The sequence below is a fragment of the Dioscorea cayenensis genome, chromosome 9 (assembly GCF_009730915.1).
Source record: "Dioscorea cayenensis subsp. rotundata cultivar TDr96_F1 chromosome 9, TDr96_F1_v2_PseudoChromosome.rev07_lg8_w22 25.fasta, whole genome shotgun sequence".
In the NCBI taxonomy this organism is placed as follows: Eukaryota; Viridiplantae; Streptophyta; class Magnoliopsida; order Dioscoreales; family Dioscoreaceae; genus Dioscorea; species Dioscorea cayenensis.
Genome location: NC_052479.1, coordinates 1,439,541 through 1,457,633, shown reverse-complemented (window position 1 = coordinate 1,457,633; position 18,093 = coordinate 1,439,541). Strand labels below are relative to the sequence as shown.

Here is an 18,093-nt window from a genome sequence, read left to right as displayed (position 1 = left end):
CATCAAGCCTATGTCATGCCCTTAATAAAATAAATTTAAGGACTAAATCAAATAAATAAAATTATAATATATATGGAAAAAAAAATCATGAATTAGAGGTGAAGATCATGCAATGACCTTTTTTTTTCAAGAGAAAATATTTGATAAAACTTGCAAGGGATTAGATTGTAAATATAATGATGAAGATAAGATTAGATGATGTGGATAATTATGAAGCGTTTGTTAAGATGTATTTAAATAAGATGCTTGCCACGTCACCATTACGTGTATCTATTTATATATATATTTATGATTGGACATACTCAAAGCTCTATATATTTAATGTATGTTCTACTCAATTCGATTAGTTGAACCAATACAAAACCTTGTATGTTTCTTCAAGTCATCCCCATATTCTTGTACTCTTATGATCTCTATTTTATGCTTTATTTATTTATTTACTAATAATATCCATAAATAAGCAGTGCAAAAATTTCATATTTTTGGGATCCTAAACTTTGGTTGACTTTCCAATACTTCTAATTAATTTGGGATTAATTGAAATGAACAAAAGAATCCCCTTTCTTCAATCCAAACACATAATAGAGTTTATGCCATGCCTTATTATTAAGTTCTTCATACTATATCATGCAAAGTCTTCTTTTCAAGAACCATGATCCATTTTATATACTTAATTTCTTCAAACTATACAAACATGAAAAGAAAGAGACAAATAGAGAATCACATACTAAAAGATCAACTCCTTTAATTTGTTTGTGTGATCCATATATATAAAGTTAAGTTCTTCAAATCTATATATATATATATATATATATATTAGAGAAATAAATACCTTGAGAGCATGAGGAGGAAGCATACGTCTAAGAGTAGAAAGATGAGCATTAATCCTCTCTCTCCTTCTCTTCTCATTCAAACTATGAACTCTCAAAGCAGAAGCACTCCTTTCAGAAGATGAAGTAGAAGAAGAGTAATAAGAATGATAATAATTACAAGAAGAAGAAGAAGAAGCTTTGAACAAGGCTTGTTGTTGTTGTTGTTGTTGTTGTTGTTGTTGTTGTTGTTGATGATGATGATGATGATGATCCCAATTAGTGTTTGAAGGCTTTGGAAGGATCAAAGTGCCTTTGTACACAGATGGAAAGTTACTACTTGCTAGTGCTTGCCTCATCTCTCCACCCTCCTCCATCATCTCATTCCTATCCAAATCAAACTAGTCTCCAAACTCATTTATGTCTATGTGTGCACTCATGTATATATATATATATATATATGTATAGTGACAGACAGTGTATAACAGTACTGATTTATATACAGTGACAAATAGTTTATACAATATTAAATAGTACATGATTGAGAGCCATTAGATCATTGTGTGTGTAATTGTTGAAATAAATAGATCTGTTGAAGTTATCATTAGTTTTGGACTCTAAAGTACAAAAATATTAATTTTAACTGCTAAAGTATGGATGCTATTTTGTTCATTTTGGTCTTTTTCATCTTGTATGAACTTATAATAACATGACATGGTTCATGGTTATGAAAGAGAGGTCAATTTTATATGGCTGGTTGGCTAAAATAACTCCTTTTTTATTTCATGTGCCGAACTTCTTTGCCTAATCTTATATCATAATAAAAGGTGATATGACAATATATTTAAATGATTTTTAGAAGATTGTATTGTAGGTTTTTTAATGTAATAAGATTAATATTTACTAATGAGTTAGTTTGTGTTTTTTATTTTAGACACAAACATTAATAAAATATTTTTTTTATTACTATTTTCTTTAACCAGAGATATAGATCAAAATAATAAATGGATATATTTTGCTATTAAGAGATTATTAAAAATATAAATTATGTATAAAAGGTTTTCACTTGATTATATGATGATTGAGTTTTTTTTTTTCTCGAAAATATGAATAAATTACATATCAGAAAATTACACATGTATGAAGTTACTATTTCAATACATTTTTATCTTTACTATATTTGAGTTAAGATTAGAATTAGTTTTTTTTTATCAGAATATGAGTGCTTTTTATTTAAACTCAATGTTAATAGTTGTAGTGATGATGGTAATTGATAGAAATGAACTTAGATGAAACCAAATTTGAAAAGTCATTCTAATAATGACTAAAGTCCATGATATATTGTATGGTCTTTTGAAGATGTCTTTGGACATGATTATTGAGATGGAGAAATGGACAAGATGATGGGAAGGGTATCCAATATTATATATCTATGCTACCTTTTCTTGGTCAGCATTTGTGGCTAATGCTTCACCATCTAATCCAACTTTCAACCACATATATCATATATGTCCTCACTTTCTTTTAGCATTTACACACACACTCTCTCTCTCTCTCTCTCAATTATCAATCTCTTTAAACAAAATTTAATTTAATTAATTTCTTTAATAAATTTATTTATTTTTGTTAGATCTTGAAATCACAAAAACTCATATAAATCTGGTGTTATTTAAATTTTTATTTATTAAAAAATAACTAGTCACAAGTGATTTATATTTTTATAAGGTTAAGTAATTTGCTTTGAACTGATTTAGAGCTCGTAATTTTTAAAAACACCAATGGGTTTGAAAAAAAACAAAATAAATAAACTAACTGGCTTTCTATCACCTATAACCGAATTTGTCAAATTTTTAAAATTAAATTCTAAAGGGTAATTCATTAATTTTCTCTTATGTATGCACATATGATTGGGTCTTTGTTGTATTTAGCAAGCAAGGTGTGTGTGTGTCAGTGTGTGTGTGTTTTTTTTAATTTATTTTTGAATGTCACATGAAAGTAAAAAGTGCACACATTTGGGATATAAAATTGTACTTAGAAGATTGAATGAATTGTCATCTAAAACCAAATTTAGTTATTTATTTAAAAGAAGAAGAGTTCAAATATAAAGGGATATGTTTTTTGGAGTATAAGAAAACCAATGGCAAGCATTATAGACACTAGTGATCTAATAATAGTCCTTAGTTTTTATGATTGTTTTTTTTTATTATTATTTATAAAACCAAGCTTAATAAATAAATGAGTTATGTATGAAAGGAATCAAAGATATAAAGTTTTGAGGCAATGAGTGTTGTAAATTAAATAATGAGGAAAACTGGGTCCCCAACAAAAGTGTCAAATAATTGATGCATCAATCAGGGATCAGAGTGGCACAGAGCAGAACCAGTGAAAAGTAATTATTAATCATTGAGATAAATAAATAAATATTAAAATAAACAAAGATAAATTGTTTAAATGATCACCCAACTATTGAAATAATCTTATTTGAGTCAAATGAATTATAAAAAAAAAAATTCAATTGTGTATCACTAACTTTAGATCTATGTCCAATTGCTCATGTTGGCAATAAAAAGGGTGACGTGACATAACACATCATACAATTTATGTCTAATAATGTTCTCAAGTTGAAATTATATAATATTATTATATTATACCACATAAACATCAGTGTATTTTTAATTAATTATATATTATTATTAATTGTGTAAGTATTAATGACTCAATTGAACAGGAATTTAAATAAAAATATATTTTTTATAATACAAGGACTCAAATAAAAGTGTCCAAACAATTAACTGAATGTTCATATAATTTACCCAATCACCAAGAGAAATCATTTTATGAAATAAAGGTTGCTGACATGAAGAAACAAGAAAGAAAAAGGTATGCCTAAAAAAAGAGTCAAGAAGAAGGTAATAAAGTTGATGGATGTTGACACAAGGGACAACATCAAGAAAAGCATAGAAATGTATCTGCACAAAGGAAGAATCCAATTCCAATAAGATAAATATCATTTCATTTTATTTGAGACAAAAATGTATATACAATTGTCACAACCACACTCACTGATTGAGATAATGTCAATCAGCATCAAGTATTTACAAAGCTCTTGCATGACCAAACATTTACACCACCACCTTGTTTGCCAAAAAGATTAAAAAAAAAAAAGAAAGAAAGAAAAACAAGAAACAAAGATTTCTGCAAGCAGTGGCCACATGAACAAAATTACAAGAAAAACAGAGAGCACAGAGATTTGATCCCTATTAACTTCTCAAAAGCCGGAAGACGGATAAATATAGCGAGAAATTACTCGGACTCGGACTGCAACATTGGGTATACTTTCTTCAGTGTATGCTACAAAAAATCGAACACGAGCAACGGCATTTATATCATCAACTTAACATCTGAAAGGTCATCCATAGGAATTTCCAGCCCCATACAATCGAAGTCTTGCATTGCGTCATCATCCGTAATGTTCAACCATGAACTTAGATCCTGTCCTTGACCAGTGAAATCGTCAACATCTAATTCAGGTATTTGCAAATGGCCCAGCTCAATAGCCTCGACATCATCAGATGTTTTCTGAATTCCGACAGAATCCGAAAGCGAAGTACTCTCATCTAATTTTCCTTGTGATTTGTGGCCGGAAGAAGATAATAGTGTATCAGGTTGTTGCTCTGTATTCCTGGAAAGGAGACCATTGACAGAAGCCGATAACTGTGTAGTTCTCTGTTTCGGCTTGGCCTTGGTCTTCCTTTCACCCTTGACATTAGATAAAGACGGTCGTGCCTTAAGTGTACCAGTTCTAGATGCCGGGTCCTTATTGCTCCCCTTCCCTCCTCTATCCCTTCCACTCCTTTTCCCTTTTGTACCCCTTGCAAGAGAACTTTCTAGGCCCGTGGGGGGTCGTATAGTGTTGCTACTACTACCACCAACTACATCCTCAAGTAATACTTCCCTCCTCTTCACTCTGCTCAACCATGGCTCATCTTTACCGTATTCCTGTTCTGATGATTGGTTGATAGGTTGGAGAGTGTTACAACTCTTATCAAGCATATTCATCCCTTGCACTGGTTGTGAGGCCAGACAAGTGCCAATATCTGTAAAAAGAGATGCCAAAAGGAAAAAAAGATACCGAATAAGCAGCAAGGAGAAAAACACTGCCTTTCCAGATGCACAACACTAGAAGGCATATATTCAGTGGGAAGTGGTATAAATTACCCGTAGTTCTTTGTGAGTGTTGAGCTGAAGCAAAACTCTTGGCGGCCTCACCATCCATGGCAATGTCCATACTTTCCATGTCAGCATTGTGAGAAGATATAGAGAGAAACATGTCCTTAAAAGCAGGCTTATCAAAGCAGCTAATCCCTGTCTTCTCAAATTTCTGACATCTAGCTAAGGTCCTTTTAACCAGGGCCATCGTGGCAAGCTTCGTATTTTTATTCACATGTTTACCACCAGAAGCATGTGGACCAAAACAAGCCTGTAATTCAATTTCACACGGGGCAGCTATCATCAGTTAATAAAGCAAAAGACTTAATAACAGGGCTATGGTGAAGTATACAAATTTCTGCGTTAAATCAGTCTAAAAGCAGAAAGTTGGAATTAAAATTCAGACTTGTATTGACAACTCCATGTACAAGCACAAACCGAAGGAGCAATTTAGTATTAAACACGCTACCCATTTAAGTGCAAACAGAAAGAAATGCATGTAATAAATCTTACCATGGTACATAACGAAAGTCAATCTTAGAAAGGACAAATGGATTCCCAGGAATAAATAGATAATGTGTCTTGTTTGAAGCATAAGAAACCTTTCATATAAAAGGTCTAATGTAGGTATTAAAAAAAGAAATAGAAGTAAATTAGAACCGAAAGACACCAAACCAGGTGATTGGACCTTATTCCTAGCTGTGCCTACCATAACCATAAGGTTTATAACCAGCAAATACTCCCACACACCAAAGAACCATAACTATAATTAACTAGCATTCCCTCCCACACCTCTCCCTCTTCTCCAAAATTTATTATTCCCTAAATACAATAAATTGATGTACAGGTAGATAAACAACTAGGCATGTACAGTTTTGATTACCATATATTTGTCATACACCAGCCCAACAAGTTTGTCCAGCGCAAGACGCTCAAGTTTCCTATTCATAAATAAACAAGTAGTTCAGTAACAAATTATAAGAGAAACCCAATGAATTTCATAGAGCAATACTACTTCATAATCTGCAGTTATACGCAGTACTTGATTGATACCTTTCTTGATCTCCTCTTGCCTCCATCACAAGCTTCTCTAGATTGAGTAATAAGCTTTTCTTCTTCCGAACCTTTGTAATGAGAGAAAAATATTTATTTGCAAAGCATATTTTTCTAAAATCATTTATATTGTTCACTAGGAAACATATACCAATGATCACAACTCCTAAATGTTGCTTGCATAAATTTTCAAGTCAAGCATAATAGGAGCTAACCAAAAGATCAACAGAGCAGACAGTAACAAATGGGAATATCAGCAAAAATCACAAAGCAACTTTTTGCAAGTGATTGATATTGAGAAGCCTTAATCCTAGATTTCAGTAAATGCATCGGTGGAAGATGAGAAGAATATTTGTGATAGTAGCACTTGAGTTAAAAATAGCGAACCTGTTATAAGGTTCCTCAAAGAACTTAAGGGTATAATGTCATCAACAAATTCCTTAATGGCAATCATAATGAGCATCTATGTCAATGCGTAGTGCATAAGGTGCATGATGATGTGAACCATATAACTACAACAGTGTAGGAATTTAGAGCTGATTATAACAAAACAACAAAGGAAAATCAACCCAGAATGAACACCAAATGAAAAAAAAAAAAATAAATAAAATAAGAATAAGAGCAAGAAGAACAACAAGAACAGGAAATACCTGCTCATGAAGCCTCTTCTAATTTAGTAATGTCATCACCAATATCTTCTTCTTCACTTTGAGCCAAATCAGGCTGAAGATTATTATTAAAAAAAAAAGCAGGAAATTAAATAGAATTTCTGGATGCTAGTAGTGAAAATGTGCTTCATGATAACAATATGCAGTAAAACTGGCAATAAGATCACAATATGCTGTAAAACTGGCAATAATCTACTAGACCATCAGATGAGAACTTGAGAAGGAGTAGCCTTTGCAGAGTTAGAAAATAATATTACTATATCATATTCAACACATGCTGTGTGGAAGAGAATGTAGTAAATATGAAACATAGGAAAAGGCTTGCACCCAAATTAATTTAAGGAATGAATGAAACATAAATGCTTGAACAAGCGCAATTATGTGTAACAAAACCAAAATATGGCCACATATGACGTTTGGGTCAATAAACATAAACGAAAGATGATTTGGCAAACCTTGAAGCTCAATATGCTGCATAAAAACAGACTCCAGGTAGATAACGAGGTATTAACAACACAGATCAAAGGTTTCAAATAGAGTCTTGCCTTTTGCAATACCTAGATAATGCAAGCTAGGTCATAATTATTAGCACCAAGATAATGTGCAAGCACAAGCCATGGTCACTTACCATACCATCTCAATAGTTTCACGAGGCATGGTAGACTTCTTTCATAATACCAACATAATGGAAAGTACATACAATGGTTGATAGCACCTAGATAGTGTGCAAGTACTAGACCAGAGTTATTAACAATTATCTTAAGCATAAATAAAACCAGAACTTAAACGATAAAGAAATTTGATCAAATGTGGGGGAATATTATATTTCCAAAATAAAGGAATGTTTTGGAAAGATATATACCACTGGCTCTGGGTGGAGACCAATTTCACTCAGTTCCAGAAGAATCCTATCATTGATGCTCATCCGGTTATACTGGAATTCAGTGCATGCAATGTCAGGGGACACTGTGCCACAGGGGAAAAAATCATCAAGTGAATTTCCAAGCCTGGATCTGGGTCCTGTGTCTTGCAAGCCATTACTACTTTCCAATTTGTCTTGTGGTGGTTCCTCATGGAACATCCAATTGCGAACCTTGTAGCCATTAATAAGAGTGATGTCAGCAGTTTGGAAGTCGTTAGATGAAAGCAAATGAAAACCCTTTGGTTAACTTTGTACCAACCTCAGATCGATATCCATAAGCATCTGAGTAAGAGTATTCCTCTGATGTACTAGTGTCACAGTAGAAATTTTCAACATCTTCATCTTCAATAATAGCTGAAAGAAGAGCTTGGCAAATTGAAATGCCACTTTGAATGCCTTTTCCACTTACTAACTGCTCCAATAAAGGCTCATCTCGTTTTATTTCACTGTTGATTTTTATGTTGCTTTCGCCTGAAGTCAAGATACTTCCATTTGACATAGAAACAGGATCATCCAAACACCCAAGGGCAGATTTTGATGGCAGTGAAATGTGTCCACAATCATCCTGAAGAATAGAGAACAGTTGTGCTAAATTTACATAACAAGCTCATTACATATTTGCAATGTTTAAAGCAGGCAACTAACAGAAATAAACAATAGATTCTTTAACAAAATCACATGGTTGTCAATTGTCAAAGCATCTAGGCTCAGTGATCTGGACTGTTAAAAAAACCATCTGGGTGCTTGCACATGCAAAGACAAAGATTTCCAGGAACCCGTACAAAGACTACAAAAGAATTCACCCCAAGATCATGAGGTGTTCTACCATGTGACAATTGGAATAAAATATTCTCAATATTTGGAAGATTCTGCCACACACAAAATTTTTGGAAGAAGCTGCCACACACACACACACACACAAAGTTTAGAAGCATATACCTTCAGGCTCTGCCCACTATTTTCCACATACATACTGGACCTACTAGCAGAAATCTCATCATCTACAGGCTGGATCTGCCGATACAGATTAAAATAAAATAACCTGGAAAAAAAATGCTTGAGGATAACTTCAAAAATTCTTATAACCTCATCATTACCTGCTGTGCCAAATATGTTATATCTTCCACAGAGAATAAACCAAAGATGGGCTCACATTGCTTCCAGAAAGAGTTGGGGCAAGCACGCTCTGCACAAGATACACTATTATTTCTCTGTTCACAATCCAAAGCAGACATAGACAACAATGAACTCTGTTTGAAATACCTACTTGCATTCAAGGCCGCATTTGCTGCAGCCAAAAGCTCTTCATGGTCATCATCTGATTCTCCTGCAGATGTGATATAGATGGATAATGATGTAGAGAAGAATAAATGAATTAAGTCACATTCTTGATTGGCATACCAACAGCATCTAAGCATGCATTGTTCACTGAATGCTTTAGACGGGTATGGCACTTGCGCTCAGATGATTTCTTGAAAGGGGGACGACCTAGTCTGCTAAAGCAAGGAAAAAAAATCAAATGAGCTAAATGCATAAAATAGTTACAAATTATTGGTCAAAAATAGGAATTTTTATCACCTTTCAATTTTTTCAGAACTAATTCTTGCACTTCTTGTTTGTTTTAAAGTGGAATTATTATCTAGTTTCTCGAATGCGGCAGGCAAGGCAGAAGATGCAGGAGCACAGCCTCTTCCAACCCGTCCTGGCCTTCGATTGCCATCTCCAATATCATCTTCAACAGGCACCTTGTTCTTTCTTGTGGGCAAAATCAGAGATGCAACCTTCTGCAAAGATGGTGTAGTTTTTTCCTCTATCTCATTACATTTTTTAACTTTATCCTTTGACTTGCTTTCAGTGACACCAGCCTCCTCATTTTCCAAAAGAGTAGCCTGTTGTATGTGATCAATTTTTAATTTAACTTGAGAAGTATTTGAAGACAAATGCCTTGCAACCCCAAGCCCATCTTCCTTAATGGATGAATTTTCTAGTGTATCAGATATGGCCAATTCGTCGTGATTTAAAACTAGAGGTAAATTTGATCTTCTTGCAACACGTGCAATCTTTTGAGGCCTTTGTCCGAAAGATGGAAGTGTAGGTGACGCTGCTGATTGAGATGATGAGGATTTACGATTAACAACCCCGCCAAAACCATTGACCTTACTTGTAAACTGTGCCTGCTCCCAGTCATCAGGATTTGCTAGCACTCGATGAGGATTTGGGGATGCCCTTGACAGAGAACCTGAGTTTGATCTGGGAGCCCGAACAGATGTGTTTAACCTTGTTAATAAACTGCCAGTTGTGTTTTCTTCACTGCTATTTTGCCTGTGAATTCAAAGTTAAAATAATGAGCAAGTAATGTATATCGTAAATGAGAAACAAGAAGATTTTATAATGTAATAAGCATCATCTCTCAAGAAGATAAAATGGATATAGCAACCTTTTTTTTTCTCATGGAAGGAATAAACTAAGAGGGAAAATGGCTAAGACTTTTAGCAGCTGTAGACTTTAGGCTTTGTGCTTTGACTGTGACCATTCCAATAAAATGTGAAACTAAATGATACTTTTAGTTAATGTCATATGTAATGGAGTTCAATGCATAAAAAAAGTTCAAGCAAATACGTGTCCTTGTTAATTTCTTACTTGTTACCAACTTTGAGAGTGGCACCTTCCTTATCTAAACCAATTAGACGATCTCTTCTGTCATTAGGCAGTGAGCTGTTGTCTTGGTCACTTCTAGGTGAAGGCCTCATCCCAAGATTATTTTGTTGGGAAGTTAGATCGGGCTTTCCAATTCTAATGCTTCCAGATGCAGGTCCAGACCTGCATATTAAGATTTTTCAAGAAGAACATTTATATTTTACTGGAACATTAACACAAATAACCATGCAAATATGATGAGAAGAGTTATCACACCTGAAACCATGGGTATTATTTAGTCTCGGCCGTACATCAGTACCAACTTTTGGTTGCATTACCCGTTTGGTCTCCCTATCACTATCAAGTGCTCTAGCCATAACAGCACTTCCAGAGCCATCTGATTTAATCACAGAGCGTTTCTTCTTTAACCTTGGTTTCTCGGATTCATCAGCCTCGGATGTTAATGCCCGACCTTTTTCTTCTGATGTTGCTGGACCACTATTTACAAATTTGAACATCTCTCTGCCCGTATCAGGAAGGCCAGATGGTCTAGAAATAGCATTAGCCCGAACGTCCATCTAAATCAAATAAAAACAAAAGGAGTTGCATCATTCACAAAGACCTTCCCATTATAAGGATAGTGTCTCTAGTACAAAATGAAATTTCAAACATTCCCCAGTCACCAAAGACTTGAGAACAGCCCAGTGTACTTGCCTTTCATTATATAACATAAAAAATATCAAAATCTAACCTACATGTGTCCCCACAATGGACAACTTTTCCAGAGATTGCAGGAGGCATGCTTCTCATTTGCTTAAACAGTATTTATACTGAAAACTATTTTCTAAACAGAACCAGGTCAGAGAACATTTATGACAGTAACATCACGGGAAGAATTACAAATTTAAGTTTCACATAACTTAGACAGGAAGTGTATACTCCGTATATCAGAAAATAAATAAGCAAATTCAGCAGTTGTTCGTCTTTCAAGGCAAATTTAGCTCTAAGCTTCTGGTTAAAATAAACAATCTATAAACAAAAAGAATAAATGCAAGGGATTGTAAACAACAGAGCCAACAACAAATTGAAAATGCTAATTCCCAAAACCTACCCTTCCTTCCACCATAGATGTTCGAGCTCTCCTGTTTGGTACAGTGGGTTTGACCTTCTCTTCTATTTTCTGAGAACCTATATTGGGACTCATATGACTCTGAGGGGCCACCTTGACCATACTAGCACTAGAAAACAATGCATTGGAGCGATCATTTGATGAAATAGCAGCTCGAGAACGCTTTTTCGACTGTGTATGCTGATAATTATCAATTTTGCAAACTGCATCACTAAACGCTTTCACTCGTTCCCTATCAAAATTTTGTGGGATAAAAAATTAAAAAGTCATCAGTTGGAAGTGCAAACAAAAAAGCACCAATAGTCCAAATTGAAGCACGAAAACCAAAACAAAAAAGACACACAAAGGGATCAAAAAAGAATCCTCGGACAACTCAATATAGGAAACAATTACTATCAAATACAAGTGGAAAGTGATAATAGCTGACTTCGGTAATGAAGCAAAACTTAAAAACTGTAATTTAGATTTCTCAAGGTGACAAATTTGTGGCATAAAAAATAGAGGAAGAAAAAGCAGAATACCTCGCCTTGAAAAAACTCTCATTCAGATTACCCTTCACACGTTTGAGTTCCTCCACCGATGAAGAAGGCAAAGGCTTTGTGTTGACTGAAGCATGAACAGAATCTTCAGGAGAGACACCAAGAATGGAACTAATACCTCTTTTTAGCTCTCCTGCTCTAGGTAACCTTGGCTCCAAAACCACTGGTTTTAAATCTGAAAGAAGAGACTGAACTAGATTGTTTGTGTCACCTTGTGATATTGTTGAACCAGACCTAGACATGCTTGGAAGTGAGGATGATACTCGATTCTCTGAACCCTCACGAAAGCTTCCCACCCTCTCCAATGAAGCAGCTCCGTGAGAACTGCGTGGACCATTCATGTAAGTAGACCCATCAGGGCTGTCTGATGGTAGGTCAAATTTGCTACTAGCTGCCATCTCTTTATAAATTCAGTATTGTATCTTCAAGTTACAAAAAAGAAACAACATAGTAGACAAACATGTTATTGATGTGAAATAGCAACTTTAACCATCTTGTTTGAAGGTCACTTGATATTTGTAGTTCAGAGAAATAACCACAGGACCTGTCATAATTATAACAAATTCATTGAACAGATATGAAGAAGCAAATACTAATCCACAAAATCAAAATGCCAACTTATAACAGTAGTCCAGAACAAGCCTATGAGTTAACAAACAGTTAAAGATGAAGGCTGGAAAAATTAGCATCAAAATGCCAATTTTAATCTCCACCATAATGGTAAAAAAATAGAAAGTAAACAAGCAGAAAAGAATGGTAACAAAATGCATGACAGTAAGACTAGCACAGTATTAGGCAAAAAAATTGCATCAATCACTGAGCTTGAACAGTAAAGATAACATGAACATAAACATGGTCTTAAAATCTTAACAAAAAATACCAAGAATATTAGTAGGCAGGCAGTTAAAAAGGCAACAATTTAACCAGCAAAAAAACATTAATTTCTAACCCATGATCAAATCCAATGGAAAGAGACCGCTTGGCATAATCTCCATATGAGAATTTATTTCCAAAAGCGGTGGAAGAAAGGTGACCACAATCCACAAACATCCAGATTTACAGACCAGGAAAGCAAAACAGAAGCAATTGACACTTGTCACTTCAAAATATCATTCTTTCATTCGAACAACGCCCAGAAAACAGAAAATAAATCCCACTACTCTTTAAGCAAGCTAATTCACAGCAAATCCCAAATTAAACTGATCATATATCAGAAAAACAACTTATATTTAACATCTCCAACCAAAATCACAACTTTGCTAGCTTACAAAACAACCGCATTCAATGATCACAAACACATGGAATTGAAGACGAGCAATAAACAAGATTCAAAACCAAAAAATCAAGAAGAGAAGCAAAATCCAACTCGCCAACAGTTGCAAAACGATACTCTTCAACCAACCGCATGAATAACAGATCAAAGCTAAGAAAGCCACACAATTAATCCAAAAAAATTCCCAAAAAACACTCATAATTGACACAGCAACAGCGACAACAAATGCAATTGCTGTAAGAAATCACGTAATTGCAACTAATGGATACTAAAAATGCGATCATACAGCAATCAGAAACAAAAGAGGCATCGATCAAAGAGGGGAAGCTGACCTAAGAGAGAAAGAGAACGAGAGGAGAGATCGAAAGCGAGGGTTTTGAGAAAAGAATAAAAAGAGGGTTTTTTAGGATTAGGGATTTATAAATTCAGGAGAGAGAGGGATCCTGAAGAGGTGTAATTTGGGAAGAAAGACTAAAAATTTTGGAGAACTAATAAGAAAAGTTAGCTAGTTATAGAAAGACACGGGTATTTAGGGAACAAAGTTTTTGTCTATTATTAAGCCGCCATAGAACCGGGGGTATTTTTGGGTCATAAATTGAAAAATATATATATATATAATTTGTATTTTTTTTGTTTTAATAGAAATTATTGCAAAAAAAATTATAGTGTTGTAGTCTGGTTTTATATTTTTTTTTTATTAATTATTTTATTTATAATATTTTAATAAAAAATTGCCATAGAACCGGGGGTATTTTGGGTCAAAAATTGGGAATATATATAGAGAGAGAGAGCATCCATCCTCTACTCAACCCAGTTAACCACTGATTATATCTCATTATAGCACAGTAATAAATATTGTGCTCACCTGCGGATATATATATAATTTGTATTTTTTTATTTTAATAGAATTTATTGCAAAATGTTTTGGTGTAGACTGGTTTTATATTTTTTGTTTCATTACTTATTTTATATTTTTTGTTTTATTAATTATTTCATTTATAATATCTAAAAAAAATTGCACTCAAGGGTATGTATAATGTTCTACTTTCTTTTTCTTCATGTATGAAATTGGTTTTATTATCCATATATATAATTAAAAATATACATATTTTTCTAAACTTTGTGATTTTTAAAAATTTTATGTTAATATTAATTTCAATGTATATCTTGCATGCAATTGCAATTTATTATGTCAAACAATTGTCAATGCCGCTGCTATATACATAGTGACAATCCACTGGCAAAAAGATCAAAAATATATTTTATGGATTTTATTCAATATATTAATTCAAAAAATAATCTACAATTCATGTTATGACAATTTTAGTCTTGTGAATTGAAGAAGTGCTTTATCCAAAAATTATATAAATTTATGATTTAAAAAATAAAATTTTCCCAAATTTTTTTCTAATTATTTAACATAATTAATCAGTGTTTATTGTTCCTTCGTTCTTATCTATCTATCACAAATTTATGTTTTATTTATTTATTTATTATTTTTTAACATCAATAAATATTTATTATTTTTTTTAAAAAAATTATCTTTAACATTCTATTAAACTTCTGAAAAAAAATGTGAAGATATAAATCAAGAGTAATTTTAAAAAAACTAATTTTTATAAAATTTATAAAATAATTAAATTTTTTAGTAAGTAAAATCCGATTAACTACAACAGAATAAAGTATAATGTAATTTATAAAAAATTTAAAAAAATCAACAAATAAAATACGGTTCAGGTAAAATACTGTCCCTTGTACACACAAATTTTACTGAATAAACTTCCAAAATCATTTATAAAGTTCAATTGACATTTTTCTGCGACGCAATTGGAGAATAATTTCACACACAGATCAGACAATACAATTCAAAGACAAAAGAATTAATAAGAGTGATACCAACAAAAAAAAAAAAAAACCTTGCAAACACAACCAGTAACCAATCCAAACAACCCAAAAGTGAATGAAATAGTTCCAGTACTCAAACAGGACCCAACCCTAACAGCATGATGAAAAGACACTTGAAAGAGTCTGGGAAGGAAATCACAGAATATGGCCACAGAATAGGACTGAAAATACTCAAAAACTCACTCTTAACATCTACACAAACTTATGAACCAAATCCAGAGGAACATGAGAAAAATATGGGTGTATTCCAATAAGGTAGCAGGAACAAATATCATGGACGCAAGGCTCGAGCTTCTGAAGGATGCTACTCTGGTTTCTTATCATCGTCAGATTTTTTCTCTTCTGTTGTCTGAGCTGTGGATGCCTCGTCCTTGCTCTTCTCCTCGCTTTTGCTTTCATCGCCAACACTAAGTTTCTCCAATAGCCCAGCTGCTGAGGTGGTTTCTTCGCTTTCTTTCTCTTCATTCTTTCCGAGGTCCTCGGCAATGCTTTCAACCTTTTCCATAAATTTCTTGCAGTCTGAAACAAGACCGTATATGGTTACTACACATAATACAAGTAAAGCAGGGAAAAATCTGTGGGAGACTAGCGGACATACAAAAGCATGCTATTGTCTTCAACCAGGGACATGGAAAGCACCGTAAATGACAAGACATGAAGATATGCAATAGCCTCTAATTGGCCTAGTCTAACATTCTAAAACAAAAGGTGCTCAGTTGGAATCCCATTCTAGGTATTCTTGTGAAAACTCTATTGAATAAAATGACAAATAAATGACACCCAATGAAACTATCTGGTGTGAAGCACTCAAAGATGGCATATTTAATCCAACAACACCGCAAATTTCACTGCTAAAACAACCAAATAAAACCTTCCCCAAGAAAAAAACAGATATGAAGCAGAGCTAACTACATCTTGTGGTACACAAGTACGGCCTTGTCAGTGGTAGAATACATCACAATTCCCACCGCTCCCCAAACAACAGCCCGCCACGCAAGCATGCTCTTTCATCCCTAGAATATAATTTTAGTTTTGGCATTTCCACTGATGTTCTCTCACTTCATGTTAGAAACCAAGGCCATTTTTATCACATTGTTCAGCTAATTCAATCAAGAAGAAAGCCTATATTGATCCTAGACAATTTCCCAGTCTAGAACTATTGACTAAACAAATATCTGAAATGATTAAATAATTATTTCAATCAAAAAGAGATCAAAAGAGGAAAAAGAAATTAACACATCTTGGAAGTTCATTATTTGTTATTTTAACTATAATTAGGATAGCTAATGACCACCTTAAAAATTCAAAATTGTCAAAAACAGAAATTTTCTTTTAAAATAACATGGCGCTGCTGCTATCTAGGTATTATAGCTCAACAAAAGTTGAGTTAGCAGATATTGATAAAACAAACCAACACAAGGAATAAATCATGAATAATATGACTATTCATGGTTGTCACTATTATTGGAACCAAAAACTATACAAACCAACAACTACACCTTCCACTGTATACAGGCATCATAGGGAAAAAACACATAGACCAATATTCACACATATTTGGAGCATCAAAATTATGATTATTCAGGTTTGAAAAGTTAGTTAAGCACCCCGAGGAGAGGGGACTGCTTTGAGGGTACAATAACATAATAAAATCAACTAAAAAAAGGGAAAATAACTCAAACAATTACTTGATAACCTGAAAAAATTGCTTACATAGGCATTTGGGGCAAGTTTAATGGTTTAAAAGACCCAAGAGTAAGCAAGTTATTTGTTTCTACATACCATATAATGCAGGTACCATTTATTAAAACAAAAAAACAAAATCTAATTCCTTAAATCTAAGATGATAAGAACAATTATTAGGATCACATCTTGGCCGAAAAGAAAGAACAATGGAGGGTAAACAGAGAACTGCTATTATTAAATAAAACTAAGAAGCAGTGTGCATCCCACTCCTCATAAACAAACTACAGCAATTACTAATCAGGTCTAAAGATCCCCACATTGATCATTATTGAATAGAAACCAATACCCTCTTCACCAAAAACCCTAAATAAGAGTTCACGGTGATGAGTCGATCCAAAGGATCAAAATCACACACTTGGAACATAGTTAGCTCATTACGTATAAACTTAAGTCTGTGTTTCCCGAACAACTGATAGACTAAATAAACCCGACAAGTAAAATGTACCTACATAAGCCCAAACATCCATTCAAATGAATTCAAGAAACAATTTTTTTTTTTTTTAAAAAAAAAAGCCAATACTCACTTTCAACAGATCCAAAACGAATGCAGAACATCTCATCTTTCAACTCCCCGTCTGAAAAATCAGTGGCATGCCATACACACGACTTATCATTCCCAGCATGCTCCTGCATCTTGATCGATGGAATCACTATAAAAAAAATTCAAAACCAAAAAAAAATCAAACCATCAACTCCTCAGACCCTATCAACGAGGGATTAAAAACATAATCAAATCAAAGAAAACCTAGATGATTGGCGCAGATCTTCAAGGTCTTAGCCTGTCGCATGACAAGACGAACCTTGCCGCTCTCCTTATGCTTCAAAAGCTTCACACTCCCAGTACCCCGCTCCTTCCATTGATTCCCCTCCTTATCAAACCGGTAGAGCTTCGCCTTCCTGAAAAACCATCATCAAACATCAAAACATCAAGACCTCAAAGATCTCAGAAGAGATAAGCAATAAAGAAGCGGAATTACAGATCGAGAAGGACGTCCTCCTCTTCCTCCCCGGTGGTGACGGAGACCTCTTCGAGGCGGACGATGGGGGCGACATGGGCGCCGGTGTCCTCATCATCGGCGGCTTCAGGTGCCTCCTCCTCATCGCGGCGCTCGGGATCGTTGCTGGCCATGGATGGAGGTAAGACGAAGGAAGCGAACGAGAACGATGATGGCGATGAAGGAAATGGAGAATGTTTAGGGTTTT

General features: G+C 34.0%; 2 protein-coding genes across 2 annotated transcripts; both read right to left on the bottom strand.

The window, feature by feature from the left end:
- Nucleotides 1-3,804: 3,804 nt before the first annotated feature.
- Nucleotides 3,805-13,728, bottom strand: LOC120269076. The gene is made up of 17 exons (XM_039276367.1): nt 13,572-13,728; nt 11,949-12,510; nt 11,410-11,659; nt 10,575-10,876; nt 10,302-10,481; nt 9,240-9,983; nt 9,063-9,157; nt 8,929-8,988; nt 8,759-8,847; nt 8,601-8,675; nt 7,921-8,226; nt 7,602-7,832; nt 6,729-6,794; nt 6,072-6,142; nt 5,902-5,959; nt 5,028-5,289; nt 3,805-4,906 (listed from the first exon to the last, which is right to left on the bottom strand). The coding sequence occupies exons 2-17, from the start codon at nt 12,362-12,364 to the stop codon at nt 4,191-4,193; spliced, it is 3,921 nt and encodes a 1,306-aa protein (XP_039132301.1). The 5' UTR covers nt 12,365-12,510; nt 13,572-13,728; the 3' UTR covers nt 3,805-4,190.
- Nucleotides 13,729-15,139: 1,411 nt separating this feature from the next.
- Nucleotides 15,140-18,093, bottom strand: LOC120269504 (ran-binding protein 1 homolog c-like). Its single transcript, XM_039276837.1, has 4 exons — nt 17,868-18,093; nt 17,636-17,787; nt 17,415-17,540; nt 15,140-15,663 (listed from the first exon to the last, which is right to left on the bottom strand). Exons 1-4 carry the CDS (start codon nt 18,017-18,019, stop codon nt 15,449-15,451), a joined length of 645 nt encoding a protein of 214 aa, XP_039132771.1. The 5' UTR covers nt 18,020-18,093; the 3' UTR covers nt 15,140-15,448.